The sequence below is a fragment of the Phyllobates terribilis genome, unplaced genomic scaffold (genome assembly GCF_046119375.1).
Source record: "Phyllobates terribilis strain yellow unplaced genomic scaffold, ASM4611937v1 Scaffold_4__5_contigs__length_816908805, whole genome shotgun sequence".
NCBI classification, from domain to species: Eukaryota; Metazoa; Chordata; class Amphibia; order Anura; family Dendrobatidae; genus Phyllobates; species Phyllobates terribilis.
In genome coordinates, this window is record NW_027362764.1 from 482,931,062 (window position 1) to 482,958,788 (window position 27,727).

The 27,727-nt window shown below is 41.4% G+C and overlaps 1 protein-coding gene across 1 annotated transcript in view; it reads left to right on the plus strand.

Annotated features, from left to right (window-relative positions):
* LOC141264384 (uncharacterized) overlaps nucleotides 1-26,936 on the plus strand; it is a 101,546-nt gene extending 74,610 nt beyond the window's left edge. Inside the window, exons 23-28 of the mRNA XM_073676677.1 lie at nucleotides 14,661-14,693; nucleotides 16,292-16,438; nucleotides 17,453-17,629; nucleotides 24,411-24,501; nucleotides 24,886-24,963; nucleotides 26,336-26,936. Coding sequence (XP_073532778.1) covers nucleotides 14,661-14,693; nucleotides 16,292-16,438; nucleotides 17,453-17,629; nucleotides 24,411-24,501; nucleotides 24,886-24,963; nucleotides 26,336-26,526 — 717 coding nt within the window. The 3' untranslated portion in view covers nucleotides 26,527-26,936. The remainder of the gene's footprint in view (nucleotides 1-14,660; nucleotides 14,694-16,291; nucleotides 16,439-17,452; nucleotides 17,630-24,410; nucleotides 24,502-24,885; nucleotides 24,964-26,335) is intronic.
* Nucleotides 26,937-27,727: the final 791 nt, after the last annotated feature.

The following is a 27,727-nucleotide window of genomic DNA, read 5'->3' on the forward strand; positions in this document are numbered from 1 at the left end:
ATACATATATTTTAAATATGTATACCCTTTAATAACCAACAAGTTGATCTGGGTTAAAGCATTAAAGGGCTTGTCCGAGTTTGAGAGCAAAGTCTTCAGTCCCTATATGTGACTGCAGACATCTGAATCGTGACAGCGTCCAGAGCGCATGCTGTATTAATTCCCCGGTATTGCCGATGCGAGCGAATAGTCACATGCTTGCTAGATGCTTTCGGCTAATATTAATTCACTTTTATTGAGAAAAGCCAAATGAGACTATTTCAAGGGTGCCAACACTTTCGGCCATGACTGTATGTGGAATTTGTACATGCTTATAAACGAATTACTTACAAACATAGTTTGTTTAGCCCCTTCCTGACATTAGATGTACTGGTCAATCCCTTTTGGGAAGGTGTTCCTGAAAATGGGTGTACTAGTACGCCAGGGTGATTCTGTGCCCAGTGCGATCACCCTTGAAGCTGTAATGCACACGCCCGGGCTGAGTGGCGTGTGCGTGTATATGTAGTGATTCCACTGGACCGTGCCGGAGAGTGAATGCCTGGAGGGGCGTAACTAAGTATCCACCCGATCCGACCAGGGTCGCACGACGGCATACGACCACAAGGAGGAACCGAGCAGAGGGACCAGGTGCTACTCCAGGACAGACCCCGGACACGGCTGCTGACCCACACAGGGGAATACAGGAACAGGCAGGTTAGGCTGGCACACAGACTGCTGGGTATAGGCAGACACGGCTGGTATGCAGACTGGCGGATGCTGGTAAGCACGACTGGTATGCAGGCAGGGAGGTACTGGCAGGTACGACAGGTTGGAGCACCGAGTGGATAGGACCCAGTACAGACTGGGACTCAGGAACAGAACTGCAGATGCGGTGGACAAACACAGCAGAGTGAGGCCGCCCAGAGCAAGAGCAGAACAAGACGAGACCGCCTGGAGCGGTGAGCGAGAGAAGAGCAGGACAACGCCGCCTGGAGCGGTGAGCGAGAGAGGAGCAGGACGAGACTGCCGAAGCAGCGAGCAAAGGGTCAGAGCAGAGCGAGACTGCCGGAGCAGCGAGCAAAGGGTCAGAGCAGAGCGAGACTGCCGGAGCAGCGAGCAAAGGGTCAGGGCAGAGCGAGACTGCCGGAGCAGCGAGCAAAGGGTCAGAGCAGAGCGAGACTGCCGGCGCAGCGAGCAAAGGGTCAGAGAAGAGCGGAAACCGCAGGAGCGGTGAGCTAGGCAGAGCAGAGCGGAAACCACAGGAGCGGTGAGCAAGGCAGAGCAGAGCGGAAACCACAGGAGCGGGGAGCAAGACAGAGCAGAGCGGAAACCGCAGGAGCGGTGAGCAAGGCAGAGCAGGCAAGAACCGCCAGAGCGGTGAACAAGGCAGAGCAGAGGGGACAGGGCTTTGTTCACATGGAACAGACTGGAAGGGAAAGGCAGAACCAGGTACACACAAGATACTTGCAATGAAGTAGCGAGTGGACTCTAAACTCACAAACGGGAGCACAGGGACAACGAGTAGGAGTTAGGTACGGGATCAGATTCTGCAGGAAAAGGGAAGGTACGGACATAGAGAAAAACAGGTAACAGGCTAGGAGAGTATTCAGACAAGAACAGACACAGCAGCAAGATACAGGAGCGTGTCTAGGTATGCGGCCCCTAGAAGGCGGAACGAACAGGCTAGGAGCGTGTTCAGACAGGAACAGGCAAGATACAGGAACAGGTCTAGGTATGCGGCCCCTAGAAGGTGGAAAGAACAGGCTAGGAGTGTGTTCACACTGGCCTGGAAATACAGCCTCCAGGATAGGCAGAAGACAACAGGCTAGAAGATAGTTCAGACAGGACACAGTTCAGACACGGGAACTGATACCGCAAGGCAGGAAACATAGACAGGACCTGGCATATCAGTGACAAGAAGCCAACTGACAGAACACAATGCTCAGGCGAGGATTCCAGGGAGGAGCTGGGTTAAATACCAGGTGACAGACAGCAATAGGCTGAGGACGCATTAGGGGTGTGTCTGAAGCAGCTACAAGAAACAGGAAGTTCAGCGGGCGTCGCCCTAAGCAGACAGAGCAGAGCAGACAACATGGAAAGAAGCCAAAGTGACAGTCTGGACTGGAAATCAAGTGCGCGCTCTTGCACAGTGGGAGATGGACCACTATGCAAGGACACCGCCAGGTATGTTACAGAAGCTCAGCTTAAATTTTTTGTACACCTTTGGGGATATTTTTTTTTTCATATAAATACGTGTATTTGAAGCTGAAAAATTTTTGCATTTGGGTTTCATTACAATTGTAGCGTTTGGCAGTAACAGGCTTTTTGTTTTTTGCATATTCAACTTTGATGTGACATGAGATCATAAAAGACAGATAAAAAATAATATACTGTCCCAATAGACTGTCAGAACGAGCTCACTGATGGATTACCAGATAACTCTTTCTGCAGCCCGCAATAAACAATGAAGTACAGAGAATATAGAAGGCAAACAGTCCAAACGTTTTAAAGAAACCTAGTTGAAATAATGATTTTAGCCCTAAATACTTACATTTAAGTAAATGCAAAACATTTTTTTTCACGAAACGTGGACAACCGCTTTAACTGACAACCGGCCTTCTCCAAAAAATGCCGGGGTCATTGCTAAAACTGATCCTGGTTGTTTAACCCTTTAGATACTGAGTAGAGATGAGCGGTGTTCGACTAGAACTGTTCGCCAATCTCAAATTCGAGCTGTTTTGGGTGGTGTTCGAGTTGTTCGACGAACCCGAACGATTTGCAAAAAATTCGGCTGTTCGAGGTTATGTTCGATAACTGTTCGTGCACCAAAAGCGTGTCCTGCATGTCTGGCGCTATTTAGAGCACCAATCATGCAGGGATTGTCTGCCACTCACTGTAATGCCACAGCCATGGTGGTTGTGGCATTACAGTGATTGCCCAAATCGATGGGAACAGTGCTCACAGTGAAACATGAAAAGCCGGCAATTCAGCAGCGGCATACACCGGTACCCGACAATTTAGAACCGAATGAATAGAGCTTCACACATAGATTAGATAGATAGAAACATGTCAGTCACAAATATAAGAAGCACAGTGACAGTGTTGCTTACTGTACTTGTCATTTAGTGTAAAGGATTTATCAAAAAAAATAATAGTGTTTTCATGCACCGTCTCTTTAAAAAAGCCGGCTGGCAATTCAGCATCTGTACCCGACAATTTAGAATAGAAAGAATAGAGAATCACACATAGATTAGGTAGATAGAAACATGTCAGTCACATATATATGAAGTACAGTGACAGTGTTGATTACTGTACTTGTCATTTAGTGTAAAGGATTTATTAAAAAATATAATAGTGTTTTCGTGCACTGTCTCTTTAAAAAAGCCGGCCGGCAATTCAGCATCTGTACCCGACAATTTATAACAGACAGAATAGAGCTTCACACATAGATTAGATAGATAGAAACATGTCAGTCACATATATATGAAGTACTGTGACAGTGTTGCTTACTGTACTTGTCATTTACTGCAAAGGATTTATTAAAAAAAATAATAGTGTTTTCATGCACCGTCTCTTTAAAAAAGCCGGCCGGCAATTCAGCATCTGTACCCGACAATTTATAACAGACAGAATAGAGCTTCACACATAGATTAGATAGATAGAAACATGTCAGTCACATATATAATAAGTACAGTGACAGTGTTGGTTACTGTACTTGTCATTTAGTATTAAAATAAAGGATTTATTATTAAAAAAAATTGGCGTGGGGTTCCCCATAATTTTAGTCTCTAGCGGAGGTTAAGCAGACAGCTGGGGCAGATGTTTGAAGCCTGGGAAGGGGGTAATACCCACGGAGCTTCCCAGGCTACTAATATCAGCCCCCAGCTGAATACCTAGCCTTTACTAGCTATTAAAATGGAGGACCCCCCCAAAAAAATGACGTGGGGTCCCCCCTAATTTAATAGCTAGCAAAGGCTAGGCAGACAGCTGGGGGCTGATATTAATAGCCCAGAAAGGGAGCCATGAATATTGGCCCCCTCCCAGGCTAGAAACACCAGCCGTCAGCCGCCTCAGAAATGGCGCATCCATAGGATGCGCCAATTCTGGCACTTAGCCTCGCTCTTCCACGCTGCCCTGGTGCGGTGGCAGGGGGTAATAGGGTTGGGGTTGATGTCAGCTTATAATGCCAGCTGACATCAAGCCCAGGTTAGTAATGGAGAGGCGTCTATAAGACACCCCCATTACTAACCCCATAGTCAAAGTTAAAAGAAAACACAAACACCCAGAATAAAGTCCTTTAATTGAAATAAAGACACATTCCTTTATTGTTCTAAATTAAACCATACTTACCGTCACGCCCATTCCAGCTGAAGCCAACGATCTCCTGCAATAAAATAAAAATAATAAAGCAACCTCATCCTTACCTTTCCATGGTTCCCACGACAGCTTCAGCTCTGCTACATCGAGATAACAGGCTGGACCGCAGCAGAACGCTGCCATCCAGCCTGTCATCCCGCAGACACTGAGAAGCGCAGGCATGCTTGTGCTCTGCAGTGTCTGGCTGTGACGGCATAAAGATGAGACGAGTTCATGTCCAATGAACTCGGCGCACCTCATGCATGTCACTGACAGCGTGGGAGAATTCTCCTGCACTCAGCACTTCAGCGTGAGAATTCTCCCACGCTGTCAGTGACGTGCATGAGGTCAGCTGAGATCATTGGACATGAATGAGCTCACCTCATGCACGTCACTGACAGCGTGGGAAAATTCTCCTGCACTCAGCGCTTCAGCGTGAGAATTTTCCCACGCTGTCAGTGACGTGCATGAGGTGAGCTCATTCATGTCCAATGAACTCAGCTGACCTCATGTACGTCACTGACAGCGTGGGAGAATTTTCACGCTGAAGTGCTGAGTGCAGGAGAATTCTCCCACGCTGTCAGTGACGTGCATGAGGTGCGCCGAGTTCATTGGACATGAGCTTGTCTCATCTTTATGCCGTCACAGCGAGACACTGAGGAGCGCAAGCATGCCTGCGCTTCTGAGTGTCCGCGGGATGACAGGCTGGATGGCAGCGTTCTGCTGCGGTCCAGCCTGTCATCTCGATGTAGCAGAGCTGAAGCTGTCGTGGGAACCATGGAAAGGTAAGGATGAGGTTGCTTAATTATTTTACTTTTATTGCAGAAGACATTGGCTTCAGCTGGAATGGGCGTGACAGTAAGTATGGTTTAATTTAGAACAATAAAGAATTGTGTGTTTATTTCAATTAAAGGACTTTATTCTGGGTGTTGTGTTTTTTTAAATACTTTACTAGAAATTCATGGTGGTCATGTCTAATATTGGCGTGACCCCATGAATTTCGGGCTTAGGGCCAGCTGATAATGCCAAGCTGGCCTTAACCCCTTTATTACCCAGTGAGCCACCGCACCAGGGCCCTGGATGAGTTGGGTACAGCGCCAGAAGATGGCGCTTCTATGAACGCGCCATTTTCTGGGGCGGCTGCGGACTGCAATTTGCAGCGGGTGGGGCCCAGAAAGCTTGGGCCTCCCTGCGCTGCGGATTCCAGCTCCCAGCTGCCTAGTTGTACCTGGCTGGGCACAAAAATAGGGCGAAGCCCCACGCATTTTTTTTTTTAATTATTTCATGAAATTCATGGAATAATTAAGAAAAAAAGGGCTTCCCTATATTGCTGTGTCCAACCAGGTACAAATAGGCAGCTGGTGGTTGGGGGCAGCCCGTCCCTGCCTGCTGTACCTTGCTGGACACAAATATAGTGCGAAGCCCCACGTCAATTTTTTTTTAATTATTTCATGAAATAATTTTTTTAAAAAAGGGCTTCCCTATATTGTTGTGTCTGGCCAGGTACAAATAGGCAGCTGGTGGTTGGGGGCAGCCCGTTCCTGCCTGCTGTACCTGACTGGACACAAATATAGGGCGAAGCCCCACGTCAATTTTTTTTAAATTATTTCAGGAAATTCATGAAATAATGAAAAAAAAATTGATGTGGGGCTTCGCCCTATATTTGTGTCCAGTCAGGTACAGCAGGCAGGAACGGGCTGCTCCCAACCACCAGCTGCCTATTTGTACCTAGCCGGACACAACAATATAGGGAAGCCCTTTTTTTCTTAATTATTCCATGAATTTCATGAATTTAAAAAAAAAATACGTGGAGCTTCGCCCTATTTTTGTGTCCAGCCAGGTACAACTAGGCAGCTGGGGGCTGGAATCTGCAGCGCAGGGAGGCCCAAGCTTTCTGGGCCCCACCCGCTGCAAATTGCAGTCTGCAGCCACCCCGGAAAATGGCGCGTTCATAGAAGCGCCATCTTCTGGCGCTGTACCCAACTCATCCAGGGCCCTGGTGCGGTGGCTCACTGGGTAATAAAGGGGTTAAGGCCAGCTTGGCATTATCAGCTGGCCCTAAGCCCGAAATTCATGGGGTCACGCCAATATTAGACATGACCACCATGAATTTCTAGTAAAGTATTTAAAAAAAACACAAACACCCAGAAAAAAGTCCTTTAATTGAAATAAACACACAATTCTTTATTGTTCTAAATTAAACCATACTTACCGCCACGCCCATTCCAGCTGAAGCCAATGATCTCCTGCAATAAAAGTAAAATAATAAAGCAACATCATCCTTACCTTTCCATGGCTCCCACGACAGCTTCAGCTCTGCTACATCGAGATGACAGGCTGGACCGCAGCAGAACGCTGCCATCCAGCCTGTCATCCCGCAGACATTGAGAAGCGCAGGCATGCTTGCGCTCCTCAGTGTCTGGCTGTGACGGCATCCAGATGAGCCGAGGTCATGTCCAATGAACTCTGCTCACCTCATGCACGTCACTGACAGCGTGGGAAAATTCTCACGCTGAAGCGCTGAGTGCAGGAGAATTTTCCCACGCTGTCAGTGACGTACATGAGGTGAGCCGAGTTCATTGTCGGCTCATCTGGATGCCGTCACAGTCAGACACTGAGGAGCGCAAGCATGCCTGCGCTTCTCAGTGTCTGCGGGATGACAGGCTGGATGGCAGCGTTCTGCTGCGGTCCAGCCTGTCATCTCGATGTAGCAGAGCTGAAGTTGTCCTGGGAACCATGGAAAGGTAAGGATGAGGTTGCTTTATTATTTTTCTTTTATTGCAGGAGATCGTTGGCTTCAGCTGGAATGGGCGTGATGGTAAGTATGGTTTAATTTAGAACAATAAAGAATTGTGTCTTTATTTCAATTAAAGGACTTTATTCTGGGTGTTTGTGTTTTTTTTTTAACTTTGACTATGGGGTTAGTAATGGGGGTGTCTTATAGACGCCTCTCCATTACTAACCTGGGCTTGATGTCAGCTGGCATTATATGCTGACATCAACCCCAACCCTATTACCCCCTGCCACCGCACCAGGGCAGCGTGGAAGAGCGAGGCTAAGTGCCAGAATTGGCGCATCCTATGGATGCGCCATTTCTGGGGCGGCTGACGGCTGGTGTTTCTAGCCTGGGAGGGGGCCAATATTCATGGCTCCCTTTCTGGGCTATTAATATCAGCCCCCAGCTGTCTGCCTAGCCTTTGCTAGCTATTAAATTAGGGGGGACCCCACGTCATTTTTTTTGGGGGGGTCCTCCATTTTAATAGCTAGTAAAGGCTAGGTATTCAGCTGGGGGCTGATATTAGTAGCCTGGGAAGCTCCGTGGGTATTACCCCCTTCCCAGGCTTCAAACATCTGCCCCAGCTGTCTGCTTAACCTCCGCTAGAGACTAAAATTACGGGGAACCCCACGCCAATTTTTTTTAATAATAAATCCTTTATTTTAATACTAAATGACAAGTACAGTAACCAATACTGTCACTGTACTTATTATATATGTGGCTGACATGTTTCTATCTATCTAATCTATGTGTGAAGCTCTATTCTGTCTGTTATAAATTGTCAGGTACAGATGCTGAATTGCCGGCCGGCTTTTTTAAAGAGACGGTGCATGAAAACACTATTATTTTTTTTAATAAATCCTTTGCAGTAAATGACAAGTACAGTAAGCAACACTGTCACAGTACTTCATATATATGTGACTGACATGTTTCTATCTATCTAATCTATGTGTGAAGCTCTATTCTGTCTGTTATAAATTGTCGGGTACCGCTGCTGAATTGCCGGCCGGCTTTTTTAAAGAGACGGTGCACGAAAACACTATTATATTTTTTAATAAATCCTTTACACTAAATGACAAGTACAGTAAGCAACACTGTCACTGTACTTCGTATATATGTGGCTGACATGTTTCTATCTATCTAATCTATGTGTGATTCTCTATTCCTTCTATTCTAAATTGTCGGGTACCGCTGCTGAATTGCCGGCCGGCTTTTTTAAAGAGACGGTGCACGAAAACACTATTATATTTTTTAATAAATCCTTTACACTAAATGACAAGTACAGTAAGCAACACTGTCACTGTACTTCATATATATGTGACTGACATGTTTCTATCTATCTAATCTATGTGTGATGCTCTATTCCTTCATGTCTAAATTGTCGGGTACCGGTGTATGCCGCTGCTGAATTGCCGGCCGGCTTTTTTAAAGAAAGCGTCTTCTGAGCAGTTTGTCAGCTTTTGGACACCTTTGAAGGTGTTTTCTATGTGTTCCTATGTGTTTTTGTTTGCCTGCCATTGGTTTTAACGGTGTTCGACGGTGTTCTAAGGTGTTCGACGAACAGTTCGACGAACAGTTCCTCGAACATCCCGGTGTTCGACGAACCGAACCGAACCCGAACACTACGGGGGTGGCTCAACACTAATACTGAGGTCAGTAGTGACTGTTGGATCTAAGTGGTTGTGAGTGGGAAGGGGCTCCTTCTTTAAGTCCCTGTGCTGTGATTGTGGAGTGCCAATGGTTGTTATGGCAAGTAGAGGTAAACCAATGCCCTTCAGATCCTTCAGGTATGATGGCCTTTTAAGCTTTGCCATAAGTAGGGTCTAACAGGCCTCCTGTCAGTGAAGACCTGACAGGTTTAATATGGTGCAGAAAATAAGTATTTCTGAGTATTAGGCCAACGATCAGACTGTTCAGTGTTCAAGTGCCATAGTAAGATTAAGTAAAGAAATAGTTGAAAAAGTATGTAAAATATAAAAAATACTCCACAAAATTAAGAAAGTAAAATATATATAAAAATTAAAAAGAAAAAGTCCAGCTCACCCCTATTTTTAAAATATATAGAATGTACCTTAAAAAAAAACTATAAAAACACTATCACACTCTGTCAAAAATGTGAAGATAAACAAAAATGAATTGATTTAGAAATGTAGTTTGTAAAATGTGATTTTTTTTGTAGAGGGTTCTGCTGTCCTGCCACCTCAGGGACTCTGACAATGTGACATGACACCCGTAAGCCATTCCAGCAAAATCTGAACTCCAAAATGACGCTCCTTCCCTTCTGAGCTCTGCAGTGTGCCCGAACAGTAGTTTTCAACAACATATATGGTGAAGCACCAGTGAGTTCAGAATGCTCACTTTACCCTTAGATTAATTCTTTAATGACTGTAGTTTTCAAAATGTGGTCAATTTTAGGGTTTTCTGCCTTTTTTTGCCACTTCAGGGGATTTGTAATGGCATCCACAATCTGTTCCAGTTAAAATTGCGCTCTAAGAGCAAAAGGCACTCCTTAACTTCTAAGCCCTGCTGTGTGCCCAAACTTTGGAGAAATTGTATAAGACATGGCGGGGCCACTTTCTCCTATACCTATTGTGAAAATGAAAAAAATAACACTAAAGGATCATTGTAATGTAAAAATGTATTTTGTCGTTTCCATGTCGTCCAATTCTCTTTAATTCCGTAAAGCACCTGTGGAGTCAAAATGCTCATTGCCCCTAGATGATTTCCTTAAGGGGTGCAGTTCCCAAAATGTTACGCAGAGTGTAATTAGACCCTATTTAAGGGATATGCTAAAAGATAGCTTTTATTAATTTTCATTAAAAGTGGTCAATCTTTAAAACTACTCAAGTGAACCAGTATTGTTAAAGTATATAAGGGAATTCCTGATATTGGAGTCTCTGTCCTGCCAGCTTTTACAGATATTCAGCCTTTCAATATGTATATATTGCATAGCTTAGATCATGGCTGCAATCCATGATTCTATACAGTTTTTAAATATATTCACTTCTGTTTCCTACAGGAAGCACTAATGAATCTAAAAGCACACATATATAGCTCCCCCACTAGTACATATAAAACCTGCCATATGGAATCATGGACTGCAGCCATGATATAAGCTTGGCAATGTATACATTTTGAAAGGCTGAATATCTGTAAAAGCTGGCAGGATAGGGACTCCAAAATCAGGAATTCCCTTATATACTTTAATAATACAGGTCCACTAGAGTAGTTTTAAAGATTTACCACATTCAATGAAAATTAATAAAAGTTATCTTTTAGCATATCCCTTAAATAGGGTCTATTTACCCTCTGTGTAATATGTTGTTTAGAATTTTTCGGCCCTAAAGGGGTGCTCACACTCTGGTGTATTATTAGTTCCCAAAATTAGATCACTTTTTGGGTGTCTCTGCTGTTTTGACACCTCAGAGAATCTGCAAATGCGGCATGGCATCCACAATCTATTCCAGCCAAATGTGCACTCCAAAAATCAAATAACGTTCCTTCCCTTTTGAACCCTGCAGTGTGCTAAAATAGTAGATTCTGACCACATATATAATATTGCTATATTCTGAAGAAATTGCATAACAAATTGTAGTTTACAAATCTGGCCTCAGCTGCCAAAACTGATTGCGGCAGGCTGGGGTTGAAGGCTAGTAATCATTTTTTGCAATTGGATTTCAATAAAAAAAAATAGCACTGTTTGCCTTTTATACCCTTGATGTTGCACTGCCTATATGACTTTTCTATGCATATAATGCATGTATAAATATACACTGCTCAAAAAAATAAAGGGAACACTTAAACAACAGAATAACAGACTATAATTCCAAGTGAATCAAACTTCTGTGAAATCAAACTGTCCACTTAGGAAGCAACACTGATTGACAATCAATTTCACATGCTGTTGTGCAAATGGAATAGACAATAGATGGAAATTATTGACAATTATCAAGACACCCTCAATGAAGGAGTGGTTCTGCAGGTGGGGACCACAGACCACATCTCAGTACCAATGCTTTCTGGCTGATGTTTTGCTCACTTTTGAATGTTGGTTGTGCTCTCACACTTGTGGTAGTATGAGACGGACTCTACAACCCACAGAAGTTGCTCAGGTAGTACAGCTCATCCAGGATGGCACATCAATGCGAGATGTGGCAAGAAGGTTTGCTGTGTCTGTCAGCGTAGTGTCCAGAGGCTGGAAGTGCTACCAGGAGACAGGCTAGTGCACAAGGAGACATGAAGGGGGCCATAGGAGGGCAACAACCCAGCAGCAGGACCGCTAACTCCGCCTTTGCGCAAGGAGGAACAGAAGGAGCACTGCCTGAGCCCTGCAAAATGACCTCCAGCAGGCCACAAATGTGCATGTGTCTGCACAAACGGTTAGAAACCGACTCCATGAGGGTGGTATGAGGGCCCGACGTCCACAGATGGGGGTTGTGCTCACAGCCCAACACCATGCAGGACGCTTGGCATTTGCCACAGAACACCAGGATTGGCAAAGTCGCCACTGGCGCCCTGTGCTCTTCACAGATGAAAGCAGGTTCACACTGAGCACATGTGACAGATGTGACTGAGTCTGGAGACGACGTGGAGAGCGATCGACTGCCTGCAACATCATTCAGCATGACCGGTTTGGCAGTGGGTCAGTAATGGTGTGGGGTGGCATTTCTTTGGAGGGCCGCACAGCCCTCCATGTGCTCGCCAAAGGTAGCCTGACTGCCATAAGGTAATGAGATGATATGCTGGTGCGGTTGGCCCTGGGTTCCTCCTAATGCAGGACAATGCCAGACCTCATGTGGCTGAAGTGTGTCAGCAGTTCCTGCAAGATGAAGGCATTGAAGCTATGGACTAGCCCGCCCGTTCCCCAGACCTGAGTCCGATTGAGAACATCTGGGACATCATGTCTCGCTCCATCCACCAACGTCACTTTGCACCACAGACTGTCCAGGAGTTGGCGGATGCTTTAGTCCAGGTCTGGGAGGAGATCCCACAGGAGACCATCTGCAACCTCATCAGGAGTATGCCCAGGCATTGTAGGGAGGTCATACAGGTACGTGGAGGCCACACACAATACTGAGCCTCATTTTGACTTGTTTTAAGGACATTACAACAAAGTTGGATCAGCCTGTAGTGTGTTTTTCCACTTTAATTTTAGGGGTGACTCCAAATCCAGGCCTCCATTGGTTAATAAATTTGATTTCCATTGATGATTTTTGTGTAATTTTGTTGTCAGCACATTCAACTGTGTACAGAACAAAGTATACAATGAGAATATTTCATTCATTCAGATCTAGGATGTGTTATTTGAGTGTTCCCTTTATTTTTTTGAGCAGTGTATATGTGTTATGTACATCATTCAATATTCTACAACTGTATATATCTTAAAGGCAGTTTATAAAAGTTCTACCTATCTAGTTGTAAGTGTGCACAAATTAATAATCATGTGAACAACATATCTATTAAAATAAAGATATAGTAGCCAACCCCTTTAAGTACATTAAAAAAAAGCATGTCAAAACCTAAAAGTATTTTACCAAGAATTACCACAGTGATGCAGTTTTTGGTAAGTATTTCTAAATGCGATTTACCTGCAGAAATGATACTGCCAAAAACCACAGTGCAAAGCTACGTCAATGTAAGGTAAAACCATGTATGTGTTTGATATGTACTATATTCTTAACAATCACAAAAAGGTTTTAAATTGTTGTAAAAGAGCCCTGTGTGCTGGCCATTATACTGTTTGGAGAGCTGTGGAGAGTCTATTATATTGTGTGGACGGTTATTTGTGGTCCATTATACTGTGTGGAGGGCTGTGGGGGCCTCATACTGTGTGGATGGCTGTCAGAGGGCCATTACACTATGGGTAGGGGGCATTAGACTATGTATTTGGACTTTGGGGGTCATAATACTTTGTTTTGGGCCATCATACTGTGTGGAAGGACTGTGGGGGCCATCATAATGTGTGGGGGGGACTGAGCGGCTATCATAATGTGTGTGGGGGGGGACTGTGGGGTAATCACAATGTGTGTAAGGGGATTGTGAGGGCCATCATAATGTGTGTGGGAGGACTGTTGGGGCCATCATAATGTGCATGAGGGCACAGTGGAGGCCATCATGTGTGATGGGGCACTGAGGGACATCTCTGTGTTCGGGGCACTATAATTAAATTCACTGTGGGAGTATCATGCTGTGTTTGGAAGGCATTTTCATTGGCATCATACTTAATGAGGACTTTAAAGGGGTTATCGTAGTGGGTGAGAATACTAAGGGGCTTCAATAGGGGTAAAATTACTCTGTAAGTTCCGCCATACATGTGTCTTTAAAAGTTGGGAGATACGCCCTACTCTGCATATATGTTGTGACTCCCCTAATCCACAGAACAATTTTTCTTTTTTTTGTTGGTGGTGGGGGGAGAGGGAGCGCAATTAAGACTTTTCCTCTGGGGCCCTGTGATTTCTCTGTACTCCCCTGTTAACCACACAGAACATCTTGACATTGGGGATGGCTGTCTGGCTGGAATCGGGTGCAGAGGGCTTGTGCTTGCCATTGTTCGATAGCTAAGATCACCACCTAAGGTGAGATAATCATCTCATCTCAGGTTATTTGCTGCCTTGAACCATAAAGGGAATCTGTCAGCAGGATTTCACATACCAAACAATTTATATCTGCACGTAGTTCTTTCAAAGACAAATCCAGCAATACCTTTAAATGGCCAGCTTGTTCCTTTGTTACTGAGAAATCAGCGTTTTAATTAATATGCAAATTAGGCTGTAGATCAGAAGCGTCTGTCACTCCAGCTCTATTCCCTGCTCAGCGTCGCTTTCTTTTGCTTGACTGATGGCTCCTTTGCCTGAAGTCACACAGCACAGAGGCTGTCAGTCAAGCAGGAGGAGATGGCGATGGGCGGGGAATAGAGCTGGAGTGACAGAGGCTTCAGATCTACCATCGCCATTTATATATAAATTCAAACGCTGATTTCACAGTAACAGACCATACTGGCCATATAAGGGTATTGCTGGACTTGTCTTTGAAAGAGGAACATGCACATATAAATAATTTGGGAGTTTAAAATCCAACTAACCGATTCCCTTTAAAAGCCAAACTATGCAAAATTTTTAATGAAACCCAATTACAGAAATCATTTTTAACCCAAAATACATGCATTTACGTATAAAAAAAAGTCCAAGTATTAGAGCATATAGGGCAAATAGTGCAGTCTTTTTCATGATGTATGCAAATTGTCTCTTCAGAGAAACAGGCCTGTCACTCTCCATAAGGAGAAATGTTACCCCTTAGACCACTTTCATGATGTAAGCATTCTAAATAGGGCAACTATTTCATGAAGCGTGTACGATAAAAGTGTGTCTAGACTAATAAGAGTGAAGCATTGTTTGTATTTTTTTTTGCTTAGTTTAAATGTTACTTCTATTGGAAAGAGAAAGGTGCTCACTTCTGAATTTGGGAGAACAGAGCTTACACTTGGCACCATACTTGTTGCTATTAAGAGCAGTATGGAATTAATCTTTTTTTATGGTTTGTTTCAAAACAGGGGTATGCCGGTGACACTGGAGACAAGGGATTTGTAAGTTAATTAATGTCGCTTTCAAAATAAGTTAAAGCCACCCTTACAAGTGTATTTCCGAGGATAACATCTCTCACTTACTCAGTGGACAGGAAATAAAAATGATCTACTGGAATACCCCTTTAACATCAATTGTTATAACTTTGTCTTACAAAATCCAAATAAAGGAACAGTAATTCATTGTACACATATACAGAACTATTATATTAGTATAGTCCAGTACATGCAACATTAGCTATCAGCTTCAAAAATAGTATGTAGCTTACAGGGAACCTATCAGGTTGTACATGCATGCTAACCTGTGGACAGAATGGTATGGAGAAGGAGAAGCTGAGCAGAATGAGATATAGGTTTGTTGGAAAAGATACCATATAACTTGCATTTGATTAATTGAAATGTCAGGCAGCAGCCGCGAAAGCAAACAAGATTTTAGAATGTATAAAAAGATAAATAAAATCCTGCGATCCCAATGTATTGTTACCCCTTTATAAATCACTGCTGAGGCCTCATCTAGAATATGGGATCCAGTTTTGGACTCCACATTTTAAAAAGGATATTCAGACGTTAGAATCAGTTCAAAGACGGGCAACTAGATTACTACAAGGGATGGAAGGCCTCTCAAATGATAAGAGGTTGGAAAAGTTGGACTTGTTTAGCTTAGAAAAAAATGCCTCAGAGGGGATCTCATTTACATGTATAAATACATGTGTGGTCAGTACAAAAGAGTAGCACGTGATTTATTCCTTCCAAAAACCATACTAAGGACCAGGGGACACTCATTACAGGTGGAAGAAAGGCGATTCCGGCAGCTAAATCGGAAAGGGTTCTTTACAGTTAGAGCAGTCAGACTGTGGAATGTCCGACCACAAGAGGTAGTGATGGCAGATACTATAACAGCTTTCAAAAAAGGGCTGGATGATTTCCTCAACACACACAACATTGTGGGTTCTAGTTAAATTAATGACAAAATGTACAATTGGGGAGGAAGGTTGAACTTGATGGACCTAGGTCTTTTTTTCAACCTATGTAATTAAATCACTGGTGACAACTATCTTTGCATTCACAGTTATACAGAGTATACTATAGAACAAACATATGTCGAACAGACTAGAGTACTATATTCATGCAATCAAAAATATAATATTTTATTGTTGTAATCAATTATAATACAAGACAATAAGAACAAGGAATAAAAAGAGGTTAACACTAATATTATATTTTTTATTGCATGAATATAGTACTCCAGTCTGTTCGACATATGTAGGTTCTATATTATTTGGAGTTTATTCTCTTTTGATTCATTCTGATATCCTGAAAGGGGGACCATGTGGTGCAATTGGCATCATCTTCCCAGCCAAAATATTAAATATATGTCCAGTAAATTATTTTTTACTGCCAGTAACTGAATAGGACAACCCACTGGACTGATACGCATACAAACACCAGGGATTTCAATTAATGAAATGCAAGTTATACTCATTTTTCTCATAAAAATGTATATGAATCTGATCAGCTCCTCTTGCTCTATAACTTCCTGCTTATAGATCAGATACCATTTTCAACATGACAGGTTCCCTTTATATTTCATGTCTCTACAGCAAGGAAAAAGAGGTCGTGGAGGACCAGCAGGTCAATTGGGCAGGACAGGTGCTCCTGGATCACCAGGCCCTAGAGGCTATCCTGGACCTATTGGAGATCGTGGAGAACAGGGCCCTCCTGGCCCTCCTGGATTACCCGGGCTACATGTAAGCAAATTATGTAGACAGTCTTGTTAGACAGTACCATATTACAGATCAGAGCTTCTCAAACATTTTCTACTGAAGCCCTCCCGACAGACCATAACAATGCCTGTGCCTTATCATACACAGTGGAAGTTTGTGCCAAAATTAAAATATCTCTTATCCTTGTCTCCTGAAGCTACTTTTACTTTTAATTAGTAAAAATTATGTTTTAGTAATTCTTGTGCTTAATTAGTAAAATCTTTGTTTATAAGAAAAAGGGAGAGTTTCTTGGTCTCGAATATATTCTAGATTTAGTGTACATGATACTTTAATTGTATACATTTCTTCACTTACGCGAAAGCAATAATTCTTTTATGGCTAATGGCCCACTCACACTTGCCAATCTGATACACACCTGATGAAGGCTCTATGAGCAGAAACGCGTTGTGTGATCCTTTTTAAAGACTCCCTTCTCCCTTTCCCTTTTGTACATCCATGTCCCTTCTGTGTATTCACGGTTTTATGATTTTTTTTTAATAAACCTACAAATATTAATCCCTGGTGGAATATCCTCCATGTGATTGCACCACAATTGGAAGATTCAACAATTTTTTGGTTACTCTTTCTTCCACGGGAGCGTCTCCAGAATCCATTTGTCTCAACTTGCCAATATGAACTGTGTAGGGACAGAACAATCATGATACATCATGCATGTTGTTGGCAGAACATTCCCTATTTACATGGGTTGGACGTGTTGCCAACAACAACGATTTATTATGATCCAATCACCCGAAAAATGAGCGATTGGCCATTTGTTTGCTGATCGGTGGCATACTTACATAGACCAATGATGAAAAACGATTAGTCTTATGGAGGATGCTTGTCTGTCAAATATCAACCTGTGTAAATGGGCCTTAAGCTTAGTATTATGCTTTCTGTCTTATTTCTTTAACTAATGTAAATGAAACTTTTTAATGTTGGTTGGTTCTGTCTCAGTCAGTACTGATTTTTAATGACTTCTTTCACTTATTCTAAAAGGGACCCGACATGCCAGATAATCTAGTGTATGAGTTGTGCCGCAAGGTTGTAATAGAATCAACATCAAAGCATGCAGCCAGCATAAGAGGAAAGTGTGCTAGTGGCTGTCCAACAGCAGGTGCAGCAATAATTGGACCACCAGGACCACCTGGAGTGATAGGGAAAGCTGGAAAAAAGGTGAGAACAAGCAATTAAACTGCAGTATATAATGACTATTCATGAAACATTTAGACCTATATGTGTGTACATATGTATATACATTGCTCAAAAAAATAAAGGGAACACTTAAACAACAGAATATAACTCCAAATAAATCAAATTTCTGTGAAATCAAACTGTCCACTTAGGAAGCAACACTGATTGACAATCAATTTCACATGCTGTCATGCAAATGGAATCCGGCCCCCCCGTTCCCCAGACCTGAATCCGATTGAGCACATCTGGCCATCCACCAACGTCACGTTGCACCACAGACTGTCCAGGAGTTGGCGGATGCTTTAGTCCAGGTCTGGGAGGAGATCCCACAGGAGACCATCCGCAACCTCATCAGGAGCATGCCCAGGCGTTGTAGGGAGGTCATACAGGCACGTGGAGGCCACACACACAATACTGAGCCTCATTTTGACTTGTTTTAAGGACATTGCATCAAAGTTGGATCAGCCTGTAGTGTGTTTTTCCACTTTAATTTTGGGGGTGACTCCAAATCCAGGCCTCCATTGGTTAATAAATTTGATTTCCATTGATGATTTTTGTGTGATTTTGTTGTCAGCACATTCAACTTTGTACAGAACAAAGTATTCAATGAGAATATTTCATTAATTCAGATCTAGGATGTGTTATTTCAGTGTTCACTTTATTTTTTTGAGCAGTGTATATTCATATACAATATACACACGCACACATATAGCTCTATATATTTTTATATATGTATATATATATATATATATATATGTATATACACCATGCACAATTATTAGGAGAACAAGAAAAGAAAAAAACTTCGAAAAAACACCCCAAGTCATGAAAATACAAAGTCTTTATTAGAAAAATTATATATAAACAACGAGGATCACTCAAATACACACAATATAAAAACAATAGAGGAGCAATATCCATTCATCACTTAGGGAAAATGTGCACTGCCAAATATAAGTGAGTTACCTATAAGTACAATAAAGCACTACAATAGAGATCCTACAAGGTAACTCATGAGAAGGTTAATGGAGAAAATAATGTAGTTTGAAAACTCTGCCCAGTGTGGAATCTAATCTAGAAGCATGTTCCCAGAGCAGCAAGTAAGTCTAAACATGACACCTCAACTATGAGCAGAGGCGCTCACTATAAGAAGTGAGGTCTCCAAACGGCAGCTCATACAATGTGTGGTTAATCCAAATCAGAGAGGGAGGTGTGTAGGTCTCGAGCCAATGAGTGAGGAGAGGGTGTGGCGCGACGCATGTCCGTCACCGCCCCACCGCCGCATCGACGGCAACCGCGTCATGTGATCCATGACGCCGTGGCCACATGGGTGGCACGTGACCGCGCGTCACAGACCACATATAGATACGGTCAGCGAAGGCACAGCAGCAGGCGCTGAGGACAATATCCAGTGGAACATAAGGAGATAGCCAACATATGTAGTAGGATCAAGAAATGAACCAACAGTTCTATCATAATCCCCATAAGGGCAAATGCTGAATATTAATTTATATCTATCAATCCAATAAATTGGCTATGTCCGAAACCCTGGCATATATGGCCATAATCAATGAAATACAGTATATAAGTACAATTCATTTGCGTGATACAGTAATAATTGGACAGATGAAAAATGTTTCACATGGCAAGGCAGCAAATGTAATGTAAACATAATCAGTCCATCACGTCAAAAAAAGACAAAAAATTCACATAATCAGTTATAATACAACATATAGACGCTATTCCTTGACGTGATACAGTAATATTTGGACAAGTAAAAAATATATCATATGGCCAAGCAGCAGGTACATTGTAAACATAATCAGTCAATCACGTCCAAAGGATTTATGGATAAATCTTCATGTGATGTCCATAAGGATGCTTGGTAGATGGAAAGAAGCAGACTCTCACAGGGGGAAACTAGAAAGGAAACAAATGTAAGTATAAAAGAACCCCAACCACCAATTAAAAACTAAATTAAAGTCTAAAATGGTAGGAAGGCGATCGGAGAAATGGAACGTAGCTGATATTTTCATTCAAGCCCAATGGATGGAGGGTCTTCAATACCCAAATCCATCTACTCTCCCTTTGGGCCAAAAGTTGACTCACTTTGCCACCCCTGATATTGCTGGTAATCATGTCTATACCCCGAACTTTAAGTTTTGATGCATCGCACCCATGATGTATTTTAAAGTGTTTGGGTAGTGTTTTTAGTATAGAGATATCAGTCTTAACTGCCACCGCTTCAATGCCTAATACATGTTTCCGTATTCTTGTTTTTAGTTGTCTAATAGTAAGTCCTACATATATTTTAGGACACGGGCATGTTGCATAATACACTACCGCTTTGGAGGTGCAAGTGATTGGTTTAGTGATAGAATAAGTCCTAGACCCTTGTGAGTCCATGAATGAGTCAATATATTCAACATTTGGGCAAGCCACACATTTTCCACATGGTGAACAGCCATTAACTGATATTGGTCTACCCCAAAAATTGGGAGGGATGTTGTAATGATAGTGGCTTCTTGTAAGATGGTCTCGAAGGTTTTTGGCCTTCCTAAAAGTAATTTGTGGTCTTGATTATAAGTAGTTTGACAAAACAGGGTCTGCCATAAGGATTGGCCATGATCTAATGAGGCAATCACATACATCTGATGCCCCTGAATTGAATGTGGTAATAAACCGTATCATATTACTGTGTTTAGCCGGTTTAACCATATATAGAGAGTCATGGCTCGTGGTGTATTTAGCGCGGTGAAAAGCTCTCTTCACAGCATGGCAACTGTAACCCCTCTCCCTAAATCTGGTGAGATCTTGTGCCTGTGTCATAAATTCCGTGTCAGAAGAACACAATCATCTTAACCGTAGGAATTGACATATGGGGACAGCATTGATCATGTGTTTGGGGTGTGCAGATGATGCATGTAGGAGAGAGTTCACCGCAGAGGGCTTGCGATAAACCTTGCTCTGCAGCTTATCTCTTTCATCACGCATAATTTTCACATCAAGGAACTCAATGACTGAAGAGTCAACCTTATGAGTCAGGTGAATGTTGTAATCATTAGCATTGAGTTCCCCCATAAAAGAATCCAATGTTTCTGAAGAACCCTGCCAGATCAAGAAGATGTCGTCGATGTACCGCGCCCAAAAGAGGACGCGGTCCATCGACAACAGCCGATCCGACTGGAAGAGGTCTCTTTCCCACAGCCCCAGGAACAGGTTGGCGTAGGAGGGGGCAAAAGGTGCCCCCATCGCTGTTCCCTGGAGCTGCGGGAAGTATGACCCCTTAAACACAAAAAAATTATGAGAAAGGGTAAATTCCAATAACTCTAAAATAAAAGCAACCATACTTTTTGAGTGATTGGCTGATTGTAAGAAAAAACAAGTCGCTCTGATCCCGTGTGCATGACGTATATTGGTATATTGGTGTAAAGTGACTAAATGTCACAAGTGACCAATAGCGTATCGGGCCCAATATAGAGTCCATCAATCTTCCTAAGAAAATCCCCAGTGTCTTTAGTAAAAGAGGGGAGACATTCAACTAAAGGTTGTAATTTGGTATCAATGAATTTTCCAGCATTCTCTAAATAGTTGCCACAACCGGATAGTATTGGTCTTCCGGGTGGACATGTACTATCTTTATGCACTTTCGGCAGTAGGTAAAGTGTTGGGATTGTTGGTTCCAGCACTTTAAGGGCAGAGCATAGTTTTGGGAAAATAATGCCTGCATCTGTTGTCCTCTGAAGTAGTTTATCGTATTTAGAGTAGAAGCTACTAGCAGGATTAAAGGTAAGTTTTTTATAATTAGCCTCATTAATTATTCAACTGACGAAATACTTCTTGCTCGTAGCTGGATTTAGGCCAAATAACTACATTTCCGCCCTTGTCTGCCTGCTTGATTTCCACATCTCCAAGAGATTTTAAGCTTTTCAATGAATCACTCTCTTTCCTGGTGAGATTGTCAAATGGAATTTTTTTAGGCAATCTTTCTAGGTTTTTGGAGACTATTTGTACAAATAAATCGATGTTTGGGCAGGCAGACAGGGGCGGAAACTTTTTAGACTTGGGTGCAATTGAGGGGGGAATTATATTACCTTCTCCCTTTTCACTCTCCCTTTCCAATTCCTCCAGATCCCTTAGTGCCTTCTGTTCTGTTTCTGTAGGAAACATATTTTGTAAAGTTTTATCATGAAAATATCTTTTGAACTGTAATTTTCGTGCAAAGATTTTCAGATCCTTAATAGCAGTGAAGTTATCGAAAGTAGCACTAGGTGCAAAAGTTAATCCTTTCTTTAATACACTAAGGTCCGAATCAGAAAGGACTTGAGTACTAAGATTAATTACCTTCAAGTCCCTTCTGTTCATCTCAGGAGATTGGTCAAAGCTTCGCTTGTAAGGGTGTTGGCGGGTGGAATAATTGTGTCTTGATCGCACCCCATGTCCTATTTGTACAGAGGAGGCTGATGAAAGTGACCCATCACTATTGGACGCCACAGATGAAATAGACGGAGTTCTATTTAGTCTAGTATGTTGAAATGTTCTCTTCCATCTATAAATCGCATTTGATTGTGAATCCTTCAGATCCCAGCCAAATTTCGCTAGTTGATTATCCTGAATGCCTTTAACAAGTATTTCTACCTGATTTTCCATTTCATTATTCAGGGCTTGAAGGCTTTCTGTTGATAGTGTGGATTTAGCCTTCACATATAATTCCTCCAATTGTTTATCAATATTGGTCAATATGTTCATATTAAGACCGATCAAAAGTACCATAAACCTTCTAGAAGCCTGATTGCATGTTTCTTCCCATGAGTTAATAAATGTATCATCATCAATGGGAAACGATGGCATCACCTTAATGCGTAAACCTCTAGGAATCAGATTTTTGTGTAAATAATTGTCCAAAAATGTCTTATTCCACCACAACCTTGTTCTCTTGAATAGGAGTGGTTTAATGGAATCAGCCAACATACCAGATCTCTGATTGCCTTCCCCCTGAGTTACAGATCCATCATTTCCAAATATTTGGTCAATTTTACCAAGCCAGGCTTGTTCACTGGCTTTATAGTCCATTACTCCAATGGGAAACCTGTGCAAAACACAGCTAGAATTAATAAATAGCACAAGACATGGAAGGATGGGGTGAAGAGTAAATTTAACCCAAATTGGCAACACCCCAAAATAGAACTTATAAATCCACATAATAGGGACTACCGAAGCAAGATTGGAATGGAGAACAAGAAAAGAAAAAAACTTAGAAAAAACGGCCCAAGTCATGAAAATACAAAGTCTTTATTAGAAAAATGTATATATAAACAATGAGGATCACTCAAATACACACAATATAAAAACAAAAGAGGAGCACAACAACGAGGAGCAATATCCATTCATCACTTAGGGAAAATTATTAGGCAATTTGTATTTTTGATCATTAATTGGGCTATTAAACAACTACAATGCCGTGTGCTGTCGCTCAATCCAAAAGGTTAATAAGCTTCACTGTATAAGAAAGTAAAAGAGAGGTTTTGTCTTTCTTAGGAGAATATCTGTGTGTGCATAATTATTGGGCAACTATTAGTGTGCGGAATTCTTATGCAATTAAATGAAAACCTACATTTTCCCATTTCAATTGTTTATTTTCTTGTGTTAGTCCACGTTCACACATTGAGTATTTGGTCAGTATTTTACATCAGTATTTGTAACCCAAAACCAGGAATGGGTGAAAAATACCGAAGTGGTGACGTGTTTCTATTATACTTTTCCCCTGATTGTTCCACTCCTGATTTTGGCTTCCAAATACTGATATAAAATAGTGACCAAATATTGAACGTGTGAACATGGCCTTAGAGTGAGAATAGTGACCAAACAACTCAAAATGTACAAAAATACATTTCTGACATTTCAAAAAAATAACGTTGACCAATGTAGCCACCCTTCTTTTCAATAACAGTCATCCATCCATGAAGTCTATCAGTTTCTTTATTTGTTGACTATTCATTTTTTGGTAGCACCAACCACAGCCTCCCAGACACTGTTCAGAGAGGTATACTGTTTTCCTTTACTTCATCGTAAATCTTCTGTTTAAGAAGGACCCACAAGTTCTCAATAAGGCTTTGGTCAGCTGAGAAATGTCATTATTCTTTCATCTTTAAGGCTTTTACAGGCTAGCAAAGCAGTGAAGTACTTCGAAACATGCATGTGATGGAGCATTTTCCTGCATGAAAATCATGGTTTTATTGAGAGTTGCAGACTAATGTCTTCACCACTGCTTGAAGAAAGTGTCTTCTAAAAACTGGCAGTAGGTTTGGGAGTTGATTTTGAGTCCATATCTTAAATACCTTTCTAGATATCCCTGTTTCAAACCTCTTATTTTATAAGGAGGGAGAAACAGACCTTATAAAACTAATTTGCGCTTCTTTCACTGGCCATCTGAGATTAAGAACATTTTTTGATGAAAGATTTTCTATGAAAAAGACCCAAGTGTGATTGAGGCTTTAAATTGACTCCAGTCCTAAATAATTCAATATCATTGTCCAAACCCATCAAATTAGGATCATTATATTAATTAATTGAAGTTAATCAATAGCTATGCAGTGAATTTATTCACATGCAAGTTCTTTTGAAGATTGCATCAAGTGATACTGTGTTTATTTCCTCTATATGGATTAATAAATGAAATGTACCAGCTTGTGAAATGCTAAAATTAATTCAAGTCAAATATTTTGTAACAAAAATAATCGATAACTAATATTAATTTTTAAAGGGAAAACCTGGCGCTTCTGGAATAAATGGGAAACGTGGCCCCAGAGGGCCCATTGGACTTCCTGGGCAAAAAGGGGCTGAGGGTGATCAAGGTAAGCTAATAACATTAATTAAATTGTAAATACTTATGGCATCCATATTCATTATATAAATGTCTGCAAGTTATGAAAATTTTAGCCAGATCCACTTAAAATCTAATATGTATGAGTGGTCATCCAGATTATTCATTGATAGAAAACATGAGTGAAAGTAAGAGTGGATTACATGTAACTTGATCAATCCGTTGTTCTGTTGGAAGACAAGCAACTGTCTTAGTTCCCCAAAAATCTGTATATATTTCATACTTCCAAATTCTATTTGGGAATAATTTCATAAGCAAATAACTACAGGTTGTTTTGTGACATTAACTGGTTCTTTTCATTAACAGTTATTTGGGTTTTGCATATATTCATGTTTATTATTCTTATACATTTCAGGTGAGAAGGGTGGGAAAGGACAGAGAGGAGAACAAGGCACAGGACTACCAGGCCCAGATGGAGTTCAAGGACCAAGAGGTAAACAGATTGGCAAAAAAGAAATTTTAATATATGAAGTATGTCATAGAATGTATTACAAAATTATAAAATCATACACTAAATCCTTCTCTGACATGAAAAAATATGTTAGAGTTAAGTCAACACTTTTACTTTGTAAAAACATTTCTCCGATGATCCGCATCCATTGTATATAAATCAATTGCAATTATTAAACAGAAAACTGTATTCAGTCTTCTAATATTTTTTTGAATTGTTGATGTATAAAAAGGGATATCATAATGATGTCCTGCGGATGTTAATGACAGCCAAACGGATGACATACCTATAGTATGCGAATGAAAAATCGTCTGTTTTTTCTGCATGTAAAGGGACAATTTTTTTATACAACTGTCTGAATTCAGCCCTTTGTGCTCAAACTAAGGTCCACTTTGTGCTGAAACTAAGTACAGTGTGTATATTTGGGGTTCACCGGTATACCTTTATTTTACTTTAGAGGGAAATAGAACCTGCTGCTCTTTGCTTTACAATTGACCATCTTAAGAAATATCTTTACTAAACAGCATGGATAGTGGCCAGTGGATGAGGGTCTTTATAATCAGTGTGTCTGTTGAAGATTATCCTGAAATGTATGCTGAATATGAAGTTCACAAATGTTGTGCTTTATTTCCATTTCCATCACTGATCAGGCAGATATACAGCTCTGGCAAAAATTAAGAGACCACTGCAAAATTTTCAGTTTCTCTGATTTTTCTCTTTATAGGTATATTTTTGAGTAAAATGTACATTGTTGTTTTAGTCTATAAACTACTGACAACATGTCTCCGAAATACAAAGCTAAAAATGTTGTATTTATTTGCAGCAAATGATAAAGCGTCAAAATACTAAAAAAAGAAACAGTGCTTTCAGACCTCAAATTACTCATGTTTTAACTCAGGAAAATTTTGATGAGTGTATATTTTCTGATGGTGAATACCTACCTCTGTCCATCTTTTGGAAACATTGGGATATGCAATTTGTTGATTCTTTTATTATCTAGCACTTATGTAAATAGATCTAATATACAAGCAGAATACACAGAAGTTTTGGAACACTTGATGACAATAAATGGAATATATTTATGGTGTGCAGCACTACTGTGTAATTTTCCCTGATTTTATCTGTAGGAATAGCACTTTCGTAGATTTTAGGTTGGCCCAGAGGTGGAATGGAAAGTGTGACTTTGGAACATTCATCACTTGTTCCTCAGCACCAGTTCCTGTCATTTTGACATATCCTGTGAAATAGCTCACACGCTGAGAAAACACTCACTCTAGATATGTATATTCTCATTGATTCGTCTTATGGACTGCAATGTTCCTGTAGTTCAACTATTTGTATTTCAATGTTATAGGTTATCCAGGATACCCAGGAGTTGCCAGGGATGGCCAACCTGGACCAGAAGGACCTCCTGGTGACAGTGGTCCCCAAGGCCAGCAGGGGAGACCAGGGTTTGCTGGAGTTCCAGGATTCTGTGAAGCCAGGGACTGTAGCATTAATGCTCCATCAATACTGAATGAGCAGGGGCTGAGAAAGCCATTTTGAGTAAAAGTCCAACTGACACAGAACAGGACAATGGCCGGGTGCAAGTTCTCCCTTTATGTGGTACAAATATGATGGATCTGTGCAAAAAAAAAAACCTTTTAGGCTAATGAACATGCAGATTAATCAAGAAGATGGTGAAACCACAGGAACAATCCTGGCGTCTATACATCTAATGTTCTCAAATGTGTCATCTACCAAATTGTACCAAAATTTACCTCCACCCTAAATCGTGAGATACATGAAGACAATCTTGCTAATTCAACACAAAGATGAGCTTTTCTGGAACTTTTCTAATTGTTATTTAGTTGTTTTGTTCAACAGTCAGATTCAGCTTTGTGTTTCAAGTGGTGATATATACAGAATAAAGTTTTGGTGTATGTGGCAAGAAAGTCCAGGTACCTGTTAAATAAACATACATTCACTTTGCAGTTTTTTTTTACATATTTTATTTATATTCTAAAATAATTAAAATAATTTTTCTTCATAACTTATGCATTGATAAATGCGTGTTTTGTATGTCATATTGTATGTGTAGACATCTTTTATGTTGTTTAGTATAAGCACCATGTACATATATTAACAAATTGCCCATAAGAGCAAATATTTGCCTACTGCTTTCCACCTATTATATTAAACATAGGCCCCAATTCATCAAAGTGTTTACTCCAGAAATCTGTAGTTAATACTTTGAAAAGTCGCATCATCTTTGCCCAATGTGAGGTTGTGCAAATGTGAGGTTGCGATGTTTGGCATTTTCATGCCAGTTTTGTCCAGATCCACCAAAATAGGGAGAGCTGGAGGGGACAGGAGCAGGACAGGTGTGTTGACGCCCACTCGTCTAATTCACAATGACTTTTGGCATACCTTACAAATCGTACTCTGGAGTAAGATTTGTGATGCTGCGCATGGAGGCACACATCAATTTTAAGTCTCGCCTCGGTCAATAAAGAAGTTGTCCACTACTTTTTAAGAGTCCCCCAATCTATTAACCCAGTGATTATAAGACGTTTTGTAAATACCTTGCTGTGTCCTTCTTGCTTGTGAGCGGCGTTATCCTTGGCCGCTCACAGGCATCACGTGTCATGTCAGGTGAGGCGTGATATCAATGACGCGCTCCCCACGGTGGATGCTGGATTGTGGGTGGTGTAACCCTGCGCACCACACCCAGCATCCATAGCACGCTTTCCCAATGAATGAGGAG